At 41.3% G+C, this 14,608-nt stretch overlaps 1 protein-coding gene across 7 annotated transcripts in view; it reads right to left on the bottom strand.

Annotated features, from left to right (window-relative positions):
- The window catches only part of HDX (highly divergent homeobox), a 103,050-nt gene that overhangs the window by 9,364 nt on the left and 79,078 nt on the right, over window positions 1-14,608 (bottom strand). For all 7 annotated transcript variants that reach the window (XM_006026980.3, XM_006026978.3, XM_006026979.3 and 4 more), the window contains 2 exons: window positions 6,869-6,952; window positions 2,251-2,373 (listed from right to left, as the gene is read on the bottom strand). In XM_006026980.3, coding sequence (XP_006027042.1) covers window positions 2,251-2,373; window positions 6,869-6,952 — 207 coding nt within the window. The remainder of the gene's footprint in view (window positions 1-2,250; window positions 2,374-6,868; window positions 6,953-14,608) is intronic.

Here is a 14,608-nt window from a genome sequence, read left to right as displayed (position 1 = left end):
TGGAATGCAGCACTCGGCGCTTTAATTAGCGAGCTTCACTAATTAAAAGTGCCCATGCATCACATGTATCAGTGTCCTCCCACTGAAAAAAATGGTGGTGGGATGCTTTGAAATAAAACTCATCTAATGTGTTTTACTTCAAAGTGCCCCACTGCCATTTTTTCCAGCATGGGGACACACGGGGACACTGATACATGTGACGTGGAAGGCCGCCGGTGCATGTCAATTTCTGTGCTTCACCAGACCCTATTAATCGAGTCTGCTCTGATGTGCTGGACTTCCAGCTAGTCGGAGCAGGCGCACCGCATGTCTATAGGAGCCCCTGGTCTGAAAAAAGGGTAGGGATCAATGAGCAGCTGTTCCTCTCCTTCCCTTCTCGGTCCATGGAAGGGGCAGGAGAAGTTGTCCTCTGCACCTTCTCCAGAGTAGGATGAACCCTGTCTGGGGAAAGCAGGGGAGCCTTTCCTTATCACTTGACTCCTCCTGGGACCAGGTGAATAGCAGCTGTTTCTGATTCTCTTCCCAGATCAGGAGGACCCGAGTTTCAAAAGGCCTGGGAAGCATTTCTCTACCCCTCAACTTCCCCTGTAGGGATGTAAATATCATTAAAAAAATATTCATTTAACCTCCTCTAATTATACTGGTTAAATGATTAACTGATCGGCTTCTCTTCTCACCCTATCCTGCCAGACTATGCACACCTGGAGCTAAAGGATAACTAATAAGCTAACTGGTTATCACTGCACATATCAGTTAAATAATTAATCGTTTAACCTTTCACATTCCTATCCTCTGGGTCCCTGGAAGGAGACAAGCAGCAGGGAAGTGTTACAGGCATTTGTCCTTCCAGGAGAAGCTCCCACAGGAGTGAGCTCTACTGGATTGGAGATGGGTTATTTTTCTCCCAAAACTGCCTTTTTTGTTCTGCGAGAAACTGTATGCACGCTTGCACATTCAATGTCTACTGAGGAGCTGCATCTCTCCTATAGAAACATTATGCCTGTACGTGGCCTTAGGCTGCATACATGCAAGGGCACACTAACATTAACACAGTTTTGTCACTTTTTTTTTTGACAGGATGATTACATGTTGCTCAACATATGCACATTTGTAACTAAGATTTGCAAGAACTATAGCAAATCAAACCCTTTGTCCAAAAACAAAAAAAAAAAAATGAAGCTACATATCTTAAAAGATTCCCAGAATGCTTTCATGAATTAAACAATCTGTTGTGTACCTATAGGAACATTACTACATTACAGTAGATATTTTAAAAAGCAGCCCAGTTAGGCTATCCTTATAGATATAACCCTCCAGCATATTAGTATCAGGACGTAGATCTGGGCCCCTATGTATAAAGTCATTAGGAGGCTACTTTCATTGATGTTTCAGTCCCAAGACCTTGACCTCTTTTATAAAGCATAAACAATATTTACTTATTTTATGTGGGAAAATATTCCCAGTGTTCAGACTATGAATGCAAAACTGTGCGCAGACAGGCCCTGAGCCAAAAGCCCAGAAAAACATGGGTTTACAGTTAAATATGTATATGCATGCTTTGATGGATAGGGCCATGGGCCTCCTAACAAATTCATTATATGAAAGTGAGGTAGTAATGCTATTTTCTTTTTGCTTTTGTGTTTTTTTTTTTAAATATCTGAATAGAAGAAAAAAAACTCATTGCTTAATTGGCATCACATTATGCGTTAACCTACACTGATTTTTTATGCTATATTCTCAGCTGGTGTAAATCCACAAAGAAATAAGTGGAGACTATACCAACATCTACAGCATGGTATGTTCTGACCTTTTCCTTTTTATTAAAAATGAAAATCAAACATATTTCTAAAACGAAGTCTACTTTAGCATATGACAATAACAATTCCTCAGAGCAACATAAAACAAGAGTAGAGAAAGGAAGGATATTTAAAGCACTGGAGCAGAACTGAAGAGATCTGGGGTTTATTCCTGGCTCAGCCTTGGACTACATCTGCGATACAATGCAATCTGTGCAGTTTCCCCTTTTCAAAATAAGCATAATACTTCCACTTTCCTACCCTTGAACTCTGTTGTCTAGGTTGCAAGATCTTTTAGGCTGGGACTTTCACTGTGTGCGCAATGTCTAGGATGAAGAAGACCCTGATCTCAGTTTGAGCCTATAAGCACTGCAGAATATAAATAAATATAAAAATGATGGAACACACACAAAAAAGATGAAAACAACTCATTGCTGTCTCCTTCTGGCCTTACCTGCTGCTGTTCTTTATCATCTGATTTGATAGCCAGTATCAAGCTTCTAGTAAATGTCTGTAGTTCAAAGTATTTCTGTTTGTGATTCTCCAATTCATTTTCAATGAATCTAACTTCTTCATTCTGAGGGGAAAACAGATATAATTCTGGAAATAATAATTAATATTAAATAATTTTAAGTATCTTCACATGTACCTATATTAAACAAAATGGAAAAGAACAGTCTGTTACTATTATGGTAAAAATAAAATGGGTAAACTCAAATAATTCTAGTGTATAAAAATGTCTTGTGAATGTATCATCATGGAAAAACTCCTCAGGGAGAGCATACTACTGTCTGATTTTATTACTTGTGTTTGAAAATTACACACTAAGACAGAACAAGGCATGTTTTACGAGGCTTTAGAAATGAATACAATTGGAGATTTCTGATTGGCTTTTAGTGATGTCATCCTAGACCTGTAATGCCCTATAAGCGCATAGGCCAAACCATTTATTACTATGCTGTAGAAATGCTATACATAACAGCAATCATGCAAGCCGAGATGATGCTTTTCAGGGAAATTAATGCACACTTCTAAAGTATGAGATCGATAAGTGAGAATCTTAAAAAGGCCAGCTTTTTACCCCATAAAAGAAAACTCCAGCTTCCATTTAGAAAAACAACAAACCTTAGCGCTCTCTCAAAAAAAATATAATCTTGAAAATGGAAACTACTTGTGAGGGAGTGAAAGAAGATGGCAGCGAGGTTCCAATTCTGGAAAAGGAGTCCAGAAGTGGAGATACATGGGAAAAAAGAACACAAGACTCTCCACTGCCACTCAAACACATATGCTCTTCACATAAAGAGCCGGGTAAGGGTAAGGGATATCCCAAAGAATCATTTCACTAAGCCTCCTTAAAATCCTCAGATTGTTTTTTTAATACTGATATCTTTACATTGGACAATATCCATTTCATTTGGGCACAGGAAAGAAATTGTTTAACAGACTCATGAAAAACACTACAACAATGTCTGCTTTTTAAATGCTTGAGGCTAGGATGTTGCCACATCCTACTTAGTCAGGCAGGCAAGTCACAGATTGGGGCAGCACAGCTACAGCCACAGCAAAGAAGGATGAAAAGGTCCTTCTTTTAAACTTATCATATGAGGGACGCATCAAATAGTGCCTGTGGCTCCCAGCACCAACCCAAACCATGCCACAGCATGGCCGTGCAGAGCAACCAATCTGCTATTGCTGCCTTTTGATACCACTGCTTATTCAAGCTGCAGAAATATATATTTTTTAATATTTAATTTCCCTTCCCATGGCTGCAATAGCCATTTCCTATCCAATTCAAATTCAACCTTCACAAGTAACTAGACATTTTTAGCATCTAATTGCTGTTCAGCTATCTATGTAAAAGAGTTGATAATTTCTCAGTCTTGATTTCCATTGTCCATACAACTTCAGACACAAGAAGATCCAAATGGATCCAAACAGAGATCCCAAATAAAAAGATGATGAAAATAACCACAGCTGATGAATGTATTGCCAATTTATTGCCAGGCCCAGGAAAAAAACCTATGCACTAATTGCTTTTGCAAGATGGTCTCCGTATCACATTTGTGGTTATCCTGACAAAGGAGTGTAGAGAAGCATTGAAAATGCCTACACTGTGGCTAGAGAATTTCAATGAGATATTTTCCATGTGTTCTATAAACAGTAAACTACATGTATCAGTGTGTTTGCAAACCACTAGTTTAATATACAGGAGGCAAATCTTTTTGTGAGCTATTTAGGTTCAGCTTCATGTCTGACAAGCACTCTTGCTAGTAATTCCTGCCACACCCTTTAGTTCCAAAGCCTAACAGTGTGTATGCATGCGCGCATGTGTGTGCACACATGCGAAGTATAACATTATAAATTATGATTATGTATTGCATTTGAATGTATATATTAAAAATAATTTCTTTTACTTTAAAAATATTGCTCTCTCTAAGTTATTTCTTTTTGCAAGGATATTGTAATATAAAGAAGATAACTAGGTAGCTACCTCTTTTCTTTTTAGCTTTTTAAGGTTAAGACAATTGCATGTCTGCAAAAGATGGCTGAATGACAGAATTTAACAAATAATCCAGAAGATAACAATGGAAACAAAGGAAACAAAGATGAGCAAACCATATCACAAGAAGCACAGGATTTCTCCTATAATTACCAGTCTTCCAAACACACGTGCCTAATTCTAAAGATGAGAGCATAATGTAGTCTCAGGCAAATCAGCCTTCAATTTCTGCCTTGAATTTTGTATTCCTTCTCTTCCTTGTCAAGCTAAGAATTTCTGAATGTAAAGTTAATTATGCATACGTGCACACCCACATGCATGCATACACACACTCACATGTACACATTCAATATGCAGATGTGCTTTCCAGTGTCATGATTCTTGTTAGGCTTCTTTTGAAAAATGTGATATGCAGCACTTAAAACAATCATTAGCTTGAGGAATCTGAATCATGGTGCTATAGTACAGATGCTACAAAAATGCTGTAAATTATATTGTTGTTAACATGCCACTAACATTAAAATAGTTTCAATTATCATAATTTTGCCTGGGATTCACTATTCATTAAAAAAAAAGGCATGTAGATAATGTCAATCACAATATTTTAGCCATTTGACATGACTTTATCCTTGCAATAAGTAACATAAACTGTAAATCAGAACCCAGAGTGGGTCATTTTGATCTAATACTTGAGAGTCCACCCTAACTGTTAGGTCTAGCTGTAGATCAAGTAGAGCAGTTGTCTTCTGTGAGTGCCTAAATGTTCAGGGTTACAGATACAAGTTTAAGAAATGAAGGGTCTGAGATGAACATCAGAAGCAGTTTTGTTCTCCAGAGTCTCATCATTTACAATGGAGAAATTCCTGACAGTGGAAATTTAAATACATTTCAACACTTTTATTTTACTTTTACATATTAAATATAAAAGCACAAAAATCAAAATCTTCAAAATTCAGGTTCCTATGTTTATTCACAAATATATTACTGCTACAGCCATTTTTAGCTTCTGGTAGAAGCAAGTGATTGATTAAAAGCTTGGCTAAAGGGTTTGGCAAAGTAGACTTTCATCTGTTTTAATGAACTAACTTAAAAACCTGTCAGCCTCCTTTTTTTTAAAGCCCTGATTATATTCTGGACATGAAAATTTCATGCAGATTTGTTAGACTGGCTGTCATTTTACATCAATTAAATTCATATTTCAGCTAAAAGTATTCAATGATCATTTTTCTGCCTATGCTTAACAGTCACGGAGGAATTTTCAGCAGGGCTGTAAACACTCTTAAAATATACATGGGTGTATCTATTTTTGAACAGAAAACCCACGTTTCCATGAATAAGATGTAGAGTTTAAACATGCAATTACAAATTGTTCATTCCTAATGAAATAGACAAATATTGTGAGGTGACTTTTAGAGATGCCCTGAAGATATGGTCCTAACAATGCATTTACTATATTAGCTTAAAGAAAATATTTTGATATGAAGAATCAGTATACTGTAGTCATTACTGATGAAAGCTTGCAAGTCACCTATTTACTTAGGTAAAAGATAGCATGCACTTTTATGCAGAGAACTCATTGCCATGAAGACTAACAGTTTATGTCAAAATGTAATAAAACCAAACAGGATTCTGTAGGGCATGCTGTCACAACAAACCATTCACTTCAGTGACAAGTGACATTAAGAAAAGGTCATTCTTTATCCATATTTACTCTGCTTTGTCCCCACCCTGAAAACTGTGCTCAAGGGAATCATTTTTGTACCCTAAAAAGGATATATTCTATTTTACTTTTTAAAATAATGTATTCATTTGGCAGTAGGTTCTATTCTAGTGGAATACGCTTATTGTAAAACCAAGCTACACCCTTGCCCATTTCGCACAGAAAATACCCTCAGAGTAGAGACTGAAACTGTGGTAACTCTTGCGTGAGCAATAACAAACATATAACCTTTAAGTTTTGGCAGAAAACAGAGACTGTCAGGTATCCAACATTTTTTTTTCAAGTTATCGTTTCAAAAACAACTCTGTAGGCAGCAACACAGTAAGACTGAGTACTAAATTATTAGAACTATTTCCTTTTCAGTTCTCCTTGCTTTATTAGAGCACTCCAGCTGCTACCTTGCTTCCCAGGCTGGCAGTATATTTAAAAAATAAAACCTCAAAAGTATACATTCCTGGTTCAAAGAATGCCTGAATCTGGTGATAATGAACATTTCACTCAAAGAATGAGAAAAATATATTAAGTGTTAAATAAACTTGGCTGCTTACATCTTAACTCAGCAGTTAACTCAGCACTCTTCATTCTTTCTGTCTTCCTTGCATCTTATTAAAGGAACGGTTCACAGAAGCTAGGGACCAAAACACTGGCAAAGGAGTTACTAACTGCACTCTAAAGCCTGGAAGAGAGGCTGCACAGGTGGTGTGCTGCAGTCTCATGGCCACATCCTTCTTGGGAAATGCAGACAATTCTAGCCTTCCCATACTGCATGCTTAGTCCCCCGCAAAAAAAATTGTTTGAGCTTCCTCTGAGAAGGGAATAGTGTCCTTCCTCTACAAGGTTTAAGATACTTACCTTATAATCCAAGAGAGAACTCATTTGATCCACTTCAGAATTACTTATCATATCACTTTCTTCATCATCTATAATTTCTATTTTCTGAAAAAGAAACAAACAGTGCATTTCATTCAGAAAAACTGGACCTTCTGAATTTCTAGCAAACTAACAAAACTTTATCCTCTGCAATTTGATCTGAGAAACAATAGCTGTCTTTGTCAAATGACAATGACAGAAAGATACAATCACATTTCTTTTGCCTATGAACAGTGTTTGGAATTTCTGAGTACCCATTAGATGGGAATTATATACTTTGCCCATAGGCACTGTGACCCTGTTGCCACAGTGAATGAATCCTCTTTGCTTGCTGGGTGCCACCATGTCTTTTTGGTGACTACATTTCATACTACACCCCATTAAAATCTGCACAGGTAGTACTGGGGGAAAAAAATCATGAATTCTACGAGTCTTTTGTGAGAGACATTAGACATGTGGAAAGTTTACATCACTGGAATGAAAGGTCCAGACAAACTCGATGGAAAATGAGTGCAAACTGCGGAATTTTCTACTGACAGGCCTTGATTGGCTAAACTCTTGCATTTCTAAAGTAAAAGCTATTTTTTTAAAGGTCCTTCTCAGAAAAGGTCTATTTGAGGATACTGGTGATATTGTGAGGAGTCCAGGAATCTCCTGAGTCAACTGGCCTGAAAAGAAAGGAATGCAAGTTTCCTATGCATCTTCTCTCCCTGGCAAGAAGAAATCAAGGAGTTAAATTATAATGTACAGGAGAAAGGAATTTGTCTTGGCTTCTTGAAACCCAAATAACAAGAGAGAGCAAGAGAGGGCTCATCATTTCTATGGAAGACCAGCCTTCTTTCTGAAATATTTCAAGATAGAAAGCTTTGTTAAGGTGAAGTTACATTGAGAACACACAGCAGAGTAGAAACTATCGACTTTAGGAGGTGAGCAAGTGAAGAGATCTACCTAGCAAGGAAGAATCAGGGGAAAGGGGGCCTGGAAATTTTGGGAAAATTAGATATCAGGACAGCATTCCCCCTTAGAGAACTCTTAGAATCTAGTCCATTCCCACTCACCAGAGTTATCATCCCAGCCTCCCTAAAGAGAGGGCTCATTGGGATCTCCCAACATTCACTGCAGGGTCCTGGGATGTTCTAGAGTTCCAGGCAGCTCCTACCATCAAAAACTTTGGAGACTGGTTCTGTTTTAGCAAGCTAAAAATATAGGCTCCCATCAGCCAATAAGCCTAAATAGCTAACTCTGTTTTCTGAAGAATTTGGGCCATTCAGGCCCTGATAAGTTATCTGGATCTATCTGGTGTGGTGAGGAGAGGGGGGAAAAGGAGGCAGGGTAATCCAACTGGCTAGTTCTGAAGCCAGTATTCCTTTCTTTGCAGTTTTCAGATCATTTAAATGATTAGTTTCCTTAAATTCTCTAAGCTACTGACCTTTTCATGTTTATCAATTTCTATAACAATGAAAATAACTAGGCTTGTTATCTGGATGGCAAAACCTCTTTGAAGCTTGGTGCTTTAACCACTATTTTTTTAAAGATACTAGTGAGAAGTCATTTATTTTCTTTACAAAAGCAGTAGTGTTGCTGTATCCACTGTGGTGCAGGGAATATGCAAGCAGCAAGATTTGTTTGGTAATATCTTATATAGGGATGATAAAAGCCAAAAAACATAAGTAGGTAACTGAAAACAAGCATGAGGCAACCTTCACTCCAGGTGCAGTCAACTGTCACCACTCAAAACAGAGATATTAGGTTTATGAGAGCTAAGTGGTTACGCATTTTGCATGCTAAAAGTTTGTGTGCCTGTGGGAGAAACAAAAAGCCAAGGGAAGCTGAAGCAGAAAGCAGTAAGAAAGCGGCAGATACAGTGAAAGACATACCCCAAGTATGGTCCAAGGATGGGGAAGGAGGAGGGGGGAGAGAAAGAGCTCTGGGTAAAGAGCTGCCTCAAAGACTTGGAACTGTAAGCAAAAAATGCCCTTGTTTGATCTTGTCTAGGCTCAGAGAAATAACCAGGAAGATGACAGAAAGACCACCAAACATATACTCTGCCCTGCAACTGCAAAGTGCTCCCTGAGATACAAATAGAGTTCAAGGTAAGCTACAGATATCAGTTATGAAGACATTGGGCAGGAAGGCTCCAGAATGGCCTGTGCTCTTGTCAGAGCCAACCCTAGGGGTGTGTTGGGGCCCGGGGTATATCAGCCTCTGTGGGTGGAGGGGAGGCAAGCACCTGGAGTGCAAAGCCGGTAGTGTGCAGTGGCTGCACAGAGTGGTGGTGTCTTTGGCACGTGCCAAAGGTGCTATCCACAGGGCCTGTACAGTACTGTCTGCGGGGCCCACCAAAGCACAGGGCCTGGGGCAGTTGCCCCAGTTTCCCCCCCCCCCCCCACCCCCACGGGACAGCTCTTGGGCAACGAGAATTGCCTGCTGAAGGCAGTGCTATTTTGGCAGTCTTCTAACACAGCCCGAGGCAGTCCAAAATTCAGTAGGACAGTTTCTGTGCTGTTATTGCTGTGCCTTTGGATCTCCTGGCTCTGTCCATTGATACAGAACACTGCTGTGGTGTTGTCTGTCATAATAGGCACATGGCACTCTGGTCTGCAGTACAGAAAGGCCTGACATGCCATGCTCTCCATCTGAGTTGAAGCATGCTTATGTGAAGTTTGGTCTCCTACAGCATCTAGACACCCTGCAGCTGGAGGTCACTGGCACAGAGAAACATCCATCATAGATATCATTATTGGGTATCATGCCTGATAGCTGAGTATGAAAGTCTGAAGTGGGAATTTTGAGGATTCCTTGAAAAACAAAAAAGGCTGCCTGTGAATGCAGGACTGAAGGGTAGTTACAAAAAGGATGGAGCTAGACTAGGGTGAGCAATTATTTGGGCCGCTGGGCTACATAGGGTGTTTGGTGAGCTGTCGCGGGACAGGCCAGAACTCCCCCCTCCCCCCCACAACAGCTCGCCAAAACTCCTCATCCAGTCTACCTGGCCAGGCACCCTGCCCACACAGGTCCCAGCTGGTCTCCAGAGACCCTGGGCTTACAGGACTGGAGCCTGACAGCGACCAGCTGCATTTGCAGAGCTACTGCTCCTGATTGCTCCTACTGTGCAGCATCTCCAGTGCAGCCCCCATTGTGTGGCTCCCACCTGGCACTTGCCGCCCAATGTGCCCTGCGACAGGCACTGGTTCTGTGGGCAGGGTGAGGGCAGTGGATTGTAGCTCTGCCCAGGGATGGGGTAGCAGCTGGGTGGGGAGTGGCATTGGGAACAGAATGGGTGCGCAGGGCCAGGGCTGGGATCCCTGGTTAAGCTGTGGCAGGCAATGGAACCCAGTAGTAAGTGGCGGCTTCTTGGCTGATGGGACTGGGCATCGGGAGCTGAAGGGCCCCAGAGCAAGCAGAATGCAAGGGGCTCTTACCAGCTCTACAGTCCCAGAGGGGGCTTGGCTCTTTGTGCAGACACCCTGACTCTCGGGGTTGTGTGGAAGCTGAACATTACCCCAGCCTGAACGGTTCTAGGAGAGACACCTAAGCAGGCACCATTTGCAGCCCCAGGTACAGCTAGAAGCTGAGGAGACAACAAAGAGAGTAGAAGCAGGTGCTTGGCAGCAGGTCAGGGCACAGGAGCTGCCACCAAACTGGGGAGCAGCAGACAACCTGGGCTGTGGGGAAAGAGGGTGCAGGCCAGGCAGGGAGAGTGTGCAGGCCAGGCAGGGCTGTGTGGGGCACATTGGGTGGCAAGTACTGGGCAGGAGCTGCAAAACTGGGGCTGCGCTGGAGACACTGTGCAGTAGAGGTGATTGGGAGCAGCAGCTCCGTGAATGCAGCTGGTTGCTGCCAGGCTCCTGTCCCAAGGCTCCCAGCATGTGGGCTTGCCATACAGCCCATGTTGGACACCAATTCTTTGTCTGATTGCTGGGGCAGGAGTGGCTGCCTTGGTGCTGGGGCTCTGGCTCAGAAGCCAGCAACTGCCTTTGCTATCTTGGCAGACATATCTAATGTCGTTGGGCATCCTGGCCTGGGCAGGACCAAGGGACCCACCACAGGCCAGAGAGAATCCCTTGGTGGGTCAGATTTGGCCTGTGGGCCGTATTTTGCCCACCCCTAAGCTAGACTGCTCTCAATGGTGGCAGATAGCAGAACAAGGAGCAATAGTTTCAAGTTGCAGCAAGGGGGAGTTTAGGTTAGATATTAGGAAGAACTTTCTCAATAGGAGGATAGTAAAGAGCTGGAACAGGCTGCCCAGAGAGGTGGTGGAATCTCCATCCTTGGAGGTTTTTAAGACTGGGCTAGACAAAGCCTTGGCTGGGATGATTTAGTTGGGGATGTGGTCCTGCTTTGAGCAGGGGGTTAGACTAGATAACCTCCTGAGGTCCCTTCCAAACCTAATTTTCTATGATTCTATGACTCAGGATGGTCCAGGAGGCCTTTTCCATTCTCACATCCTATCAAGTTCCTGATGTGGTTTGGAGCCAGCCAGTCTAAGCTGACCACAATAAAACCGAGAACTTGGAGAAGAAGGGGGAGAGAAAGAGCCCCTGTGAACTGACAGAGGCCACAGAATGTTCCTACATATCCAGATTCTACTGATGCCTTTCAGGACAGCTGGTAACGGACTAGTGTACAGACACTAAGCTGGACTTAGACTCATAGATCAAAATCAGTGAACAGAGACCAAAGACTCTCCAAGAAGCTGTGGAATTTGCCATGGAACTTAAAGCATTCTATACAGTGGTTCACCAGAAGAGTCAGCAGCTTCTACTAAAGAAGATAAATGTTGATTACCTTGAGCCCTGTATATCTAAAGCCCCAAGTATAATATTTATGAGGGGCAATTCTAATTTGGTTAAGACACATTTTTTTAAACTGGAAAAATAATAATATCCAGTTTGTAAAAACAAAATAAACTGAGAATAATGCAAAAAAATTAAGGCAGGCAGTCCAGTGAAAGGTACTGTACTAGTACGAGAAAGGACTGGCTGCTACAAAGGAGAACTGTTTTAAATATAAGGCCAATTAGACCCAAATATCACAACTGCTAAATGAAAGTCTCTTTCCCAGTTCAAAAATGGGGAAGACAGTAAACTGAAGGCGCAAAGTCCAGTGGTTCAAAGATAACCCCATAGTCTTTGTTTAGCCCTGGGTAGTTAAATAATAATGGGATCTTCAGCTACTGAATATTATACACACACACAGAGCAAATGCAATATAAAAATAGTAGAGGTCACTGGTTCAAACGTAAGCACGAGACCAGACATGCCTTGAAGGGTAGGAGACACCCCTTTACCTTGGTGTCATACCATACATTGTCTGGGGAAATTCTTTTTAATGATGTGGCCCAAATAAAAAAAAAAAAGATTAATTGGCAACTGACAGCAGTACACAAGTTATCCTGCCTCCAGGGATAGACACAAAGTAGCTGTAAGTTGGGAGAGCTTTCCAGCAAAAGGAGTAGCTGAAAGCTGTTCTGAGACTCAGGGATTCTCAAGGGAATCTTAGCTGTTAAAGTGCTTGTGAATCCAAGCAGAACAGATTCCTGTTCTTTTGCTCAACATTTCTGGTAAGCAACAAATAGTACAGAAGGGAATTGTGGTTGGAAATCTGAAGCACTAGATCTAGTAAATTCTGGTAAAGAAGAAAACTACAAAGGGGAAGTGGGTCAAGGGGAGTTCCCAGGGTTTTTACTGGTTTTGTTCTGGTGCAATCCTGTACACTGAAATAAAAGAAACAGAAAAACAGTCTATTTCTGATTAGGAATCAGGAATTATTCTCCTATTGCAAGAACACCATAAGCTGCATTCTGCATTGCACTGCTCCATTAAATGAGGGACACTGGCCCATTATGCAGCCACCTTATCATTTACCATGGGCAACAGGAAGCAGGCTAACAACCAACTGAGGAAATGTACCAGAGAGACGTATAATAGAGACTTCAGGCATTCCCTCAGGCATCAGCCTAGTTCTGGCTAAGGAACAAAGAAGGTGGCAGCATCTGCTCTGGTGTGGGCTACAGAAAATTAAATGAAGGTCCTTCTTATCTGCTACCATAAAGAGCAAGTGGATACACTGAATGCTGTAGTAGGTTCAGTCTGGTTTTCCAGACTGGAAAATAGCAAATGAAAGCAGATCCAAAGAACAGGGAAAAGGCTGCCTTTTACAGTAGGGCAAGACCCACAGTAATTTAAAGAGATGATTTCCAGTGTGTGCAATGCATCAACTGCATTGGAAAGGATATTACATGACATACCATTTTCATCCTGTTTGTTATATGGATAGGATATCCTGCATGCTTCAATACTTTGAACAAAAAAAACAAACTTCCATTTTGAAACGGTTTGTGATAAAGTTAAGGCTGCCCATATGAAATTGGACCTACAGAAATGCATCTGGTTTCAACCCCCCCTGTAATTTACTTTGGGCACTGAATCATCAAGGAGAGAATTCTCACTAACAGAAAGAAAACAGAGGCTGGCAGAACTGACTGGCCCATTCCCCAGACACCCACAGATGGACAGAGTTTTGTAGGGCCCTGCTCCTAGCACAGAAGGTTTGTTTATGGGTTTGCCAATATTGCAAAATCACTGTCTAGCTGGGTGAGAAAGGAAAACCACTTCAGTTGTCCAAATGTGACTTACCATTTTCAGAACTGAAAAGACTCTTTTAACTGATCCTTTCTCAGCTTACCCATATTTCAAAACAGCTTTCATACTGGGCCAAAATGTTGGTGCTTTAAGTTTAGGGACTTATTGAAACAACAACACAAAGCACTCAAGGGCAGCAGCTTATTACAGGAAAGGAACTTCTAGCAATGTTTAAATCATTTGAACATTTTCTACCACTATTCATATGAAGGAAAGTTGTAGGCAGGACAGACAGACCATGCACCCATGCAGTGGTTATTTAGACTGAGGGATCCTGAGGAGCAGCTTGCCAGAGTTCACTGTCACACACAGTCCTGACCACAGGCACTGTCCAGGCAGTCTTGTTTAGATGCTAAGATCAAACACAGCCCTAAGCAGCAGAGCAAGGAATTGGCTGTTCAAGAGAAAGAGCACGTTTAGGAAGAAACAGCTGCCTCCTCTCTTCCTGTAATTTACAAGAGGGCAAATGACACTGGCCCAGCTGCTGAAACAGCAGTTAAGGACATTCCAAAATCTGATATCAGCATACTGTATGACTAGAAAACCATTTGGTAAATGCAGCCACCTTAGGAAGTAGCATCTGTTTAGAAAACCATAATAATGCCATTAGCATAGTAATTCCATTCATAGAATACCCTTCTGGTGACAGTATGAAAATCTAAAGTTTAAAAATGAAATACTGTTAAGATGTGAATAATCAGCAAGTGATGGTAGTTACCAGCTGGGTATACCAGATACCTTGAAAAAGCTGCTGGACATACTGGGATTGTAAAACACCTAGCCACATTAAGAGGAAACTTCTATTGGATAAAATGCAGGCAGGGTGCAGAGAACTGGTGTAGAAAATAATGCTTGTGTTGCAAAGAACTTTCTCCGAGCTGAGAGATTGCCCGAGTAGCACTTTTGTATGAAGGTACTAACAGGAGTCCTTGAGCCTCTGCCTGAGTTTTATTAAACAATGTTAAAAACAGCTTATGTTTATTATGAATTAACCCATAAAGGATAAATACTAATTGAAGCAGTGAAGTATAGTTGAATAAAAGCTTCTTCTAACATCATTGCTTCATTACTTTTCTCA

This window comes from Alligator sinensis, unplaced genomic scaffold (genome assembly GCF_000455745.1).
Source record: "Alligator sinensis unplaced genomic scaffold, ASM45574v1 scaffold666_1, whole genome shotgun sequence".
Lineage (NCBI taxonomy): Eukaryota > Metazoa > Chordata > Crocodylia > Alligatoridae > Alligator > Alligator sinensis.
Note: the sequence above shows the minus strand (reverse complement) of the source record. Positions and strands in the feature narration are given on the sequence as shown.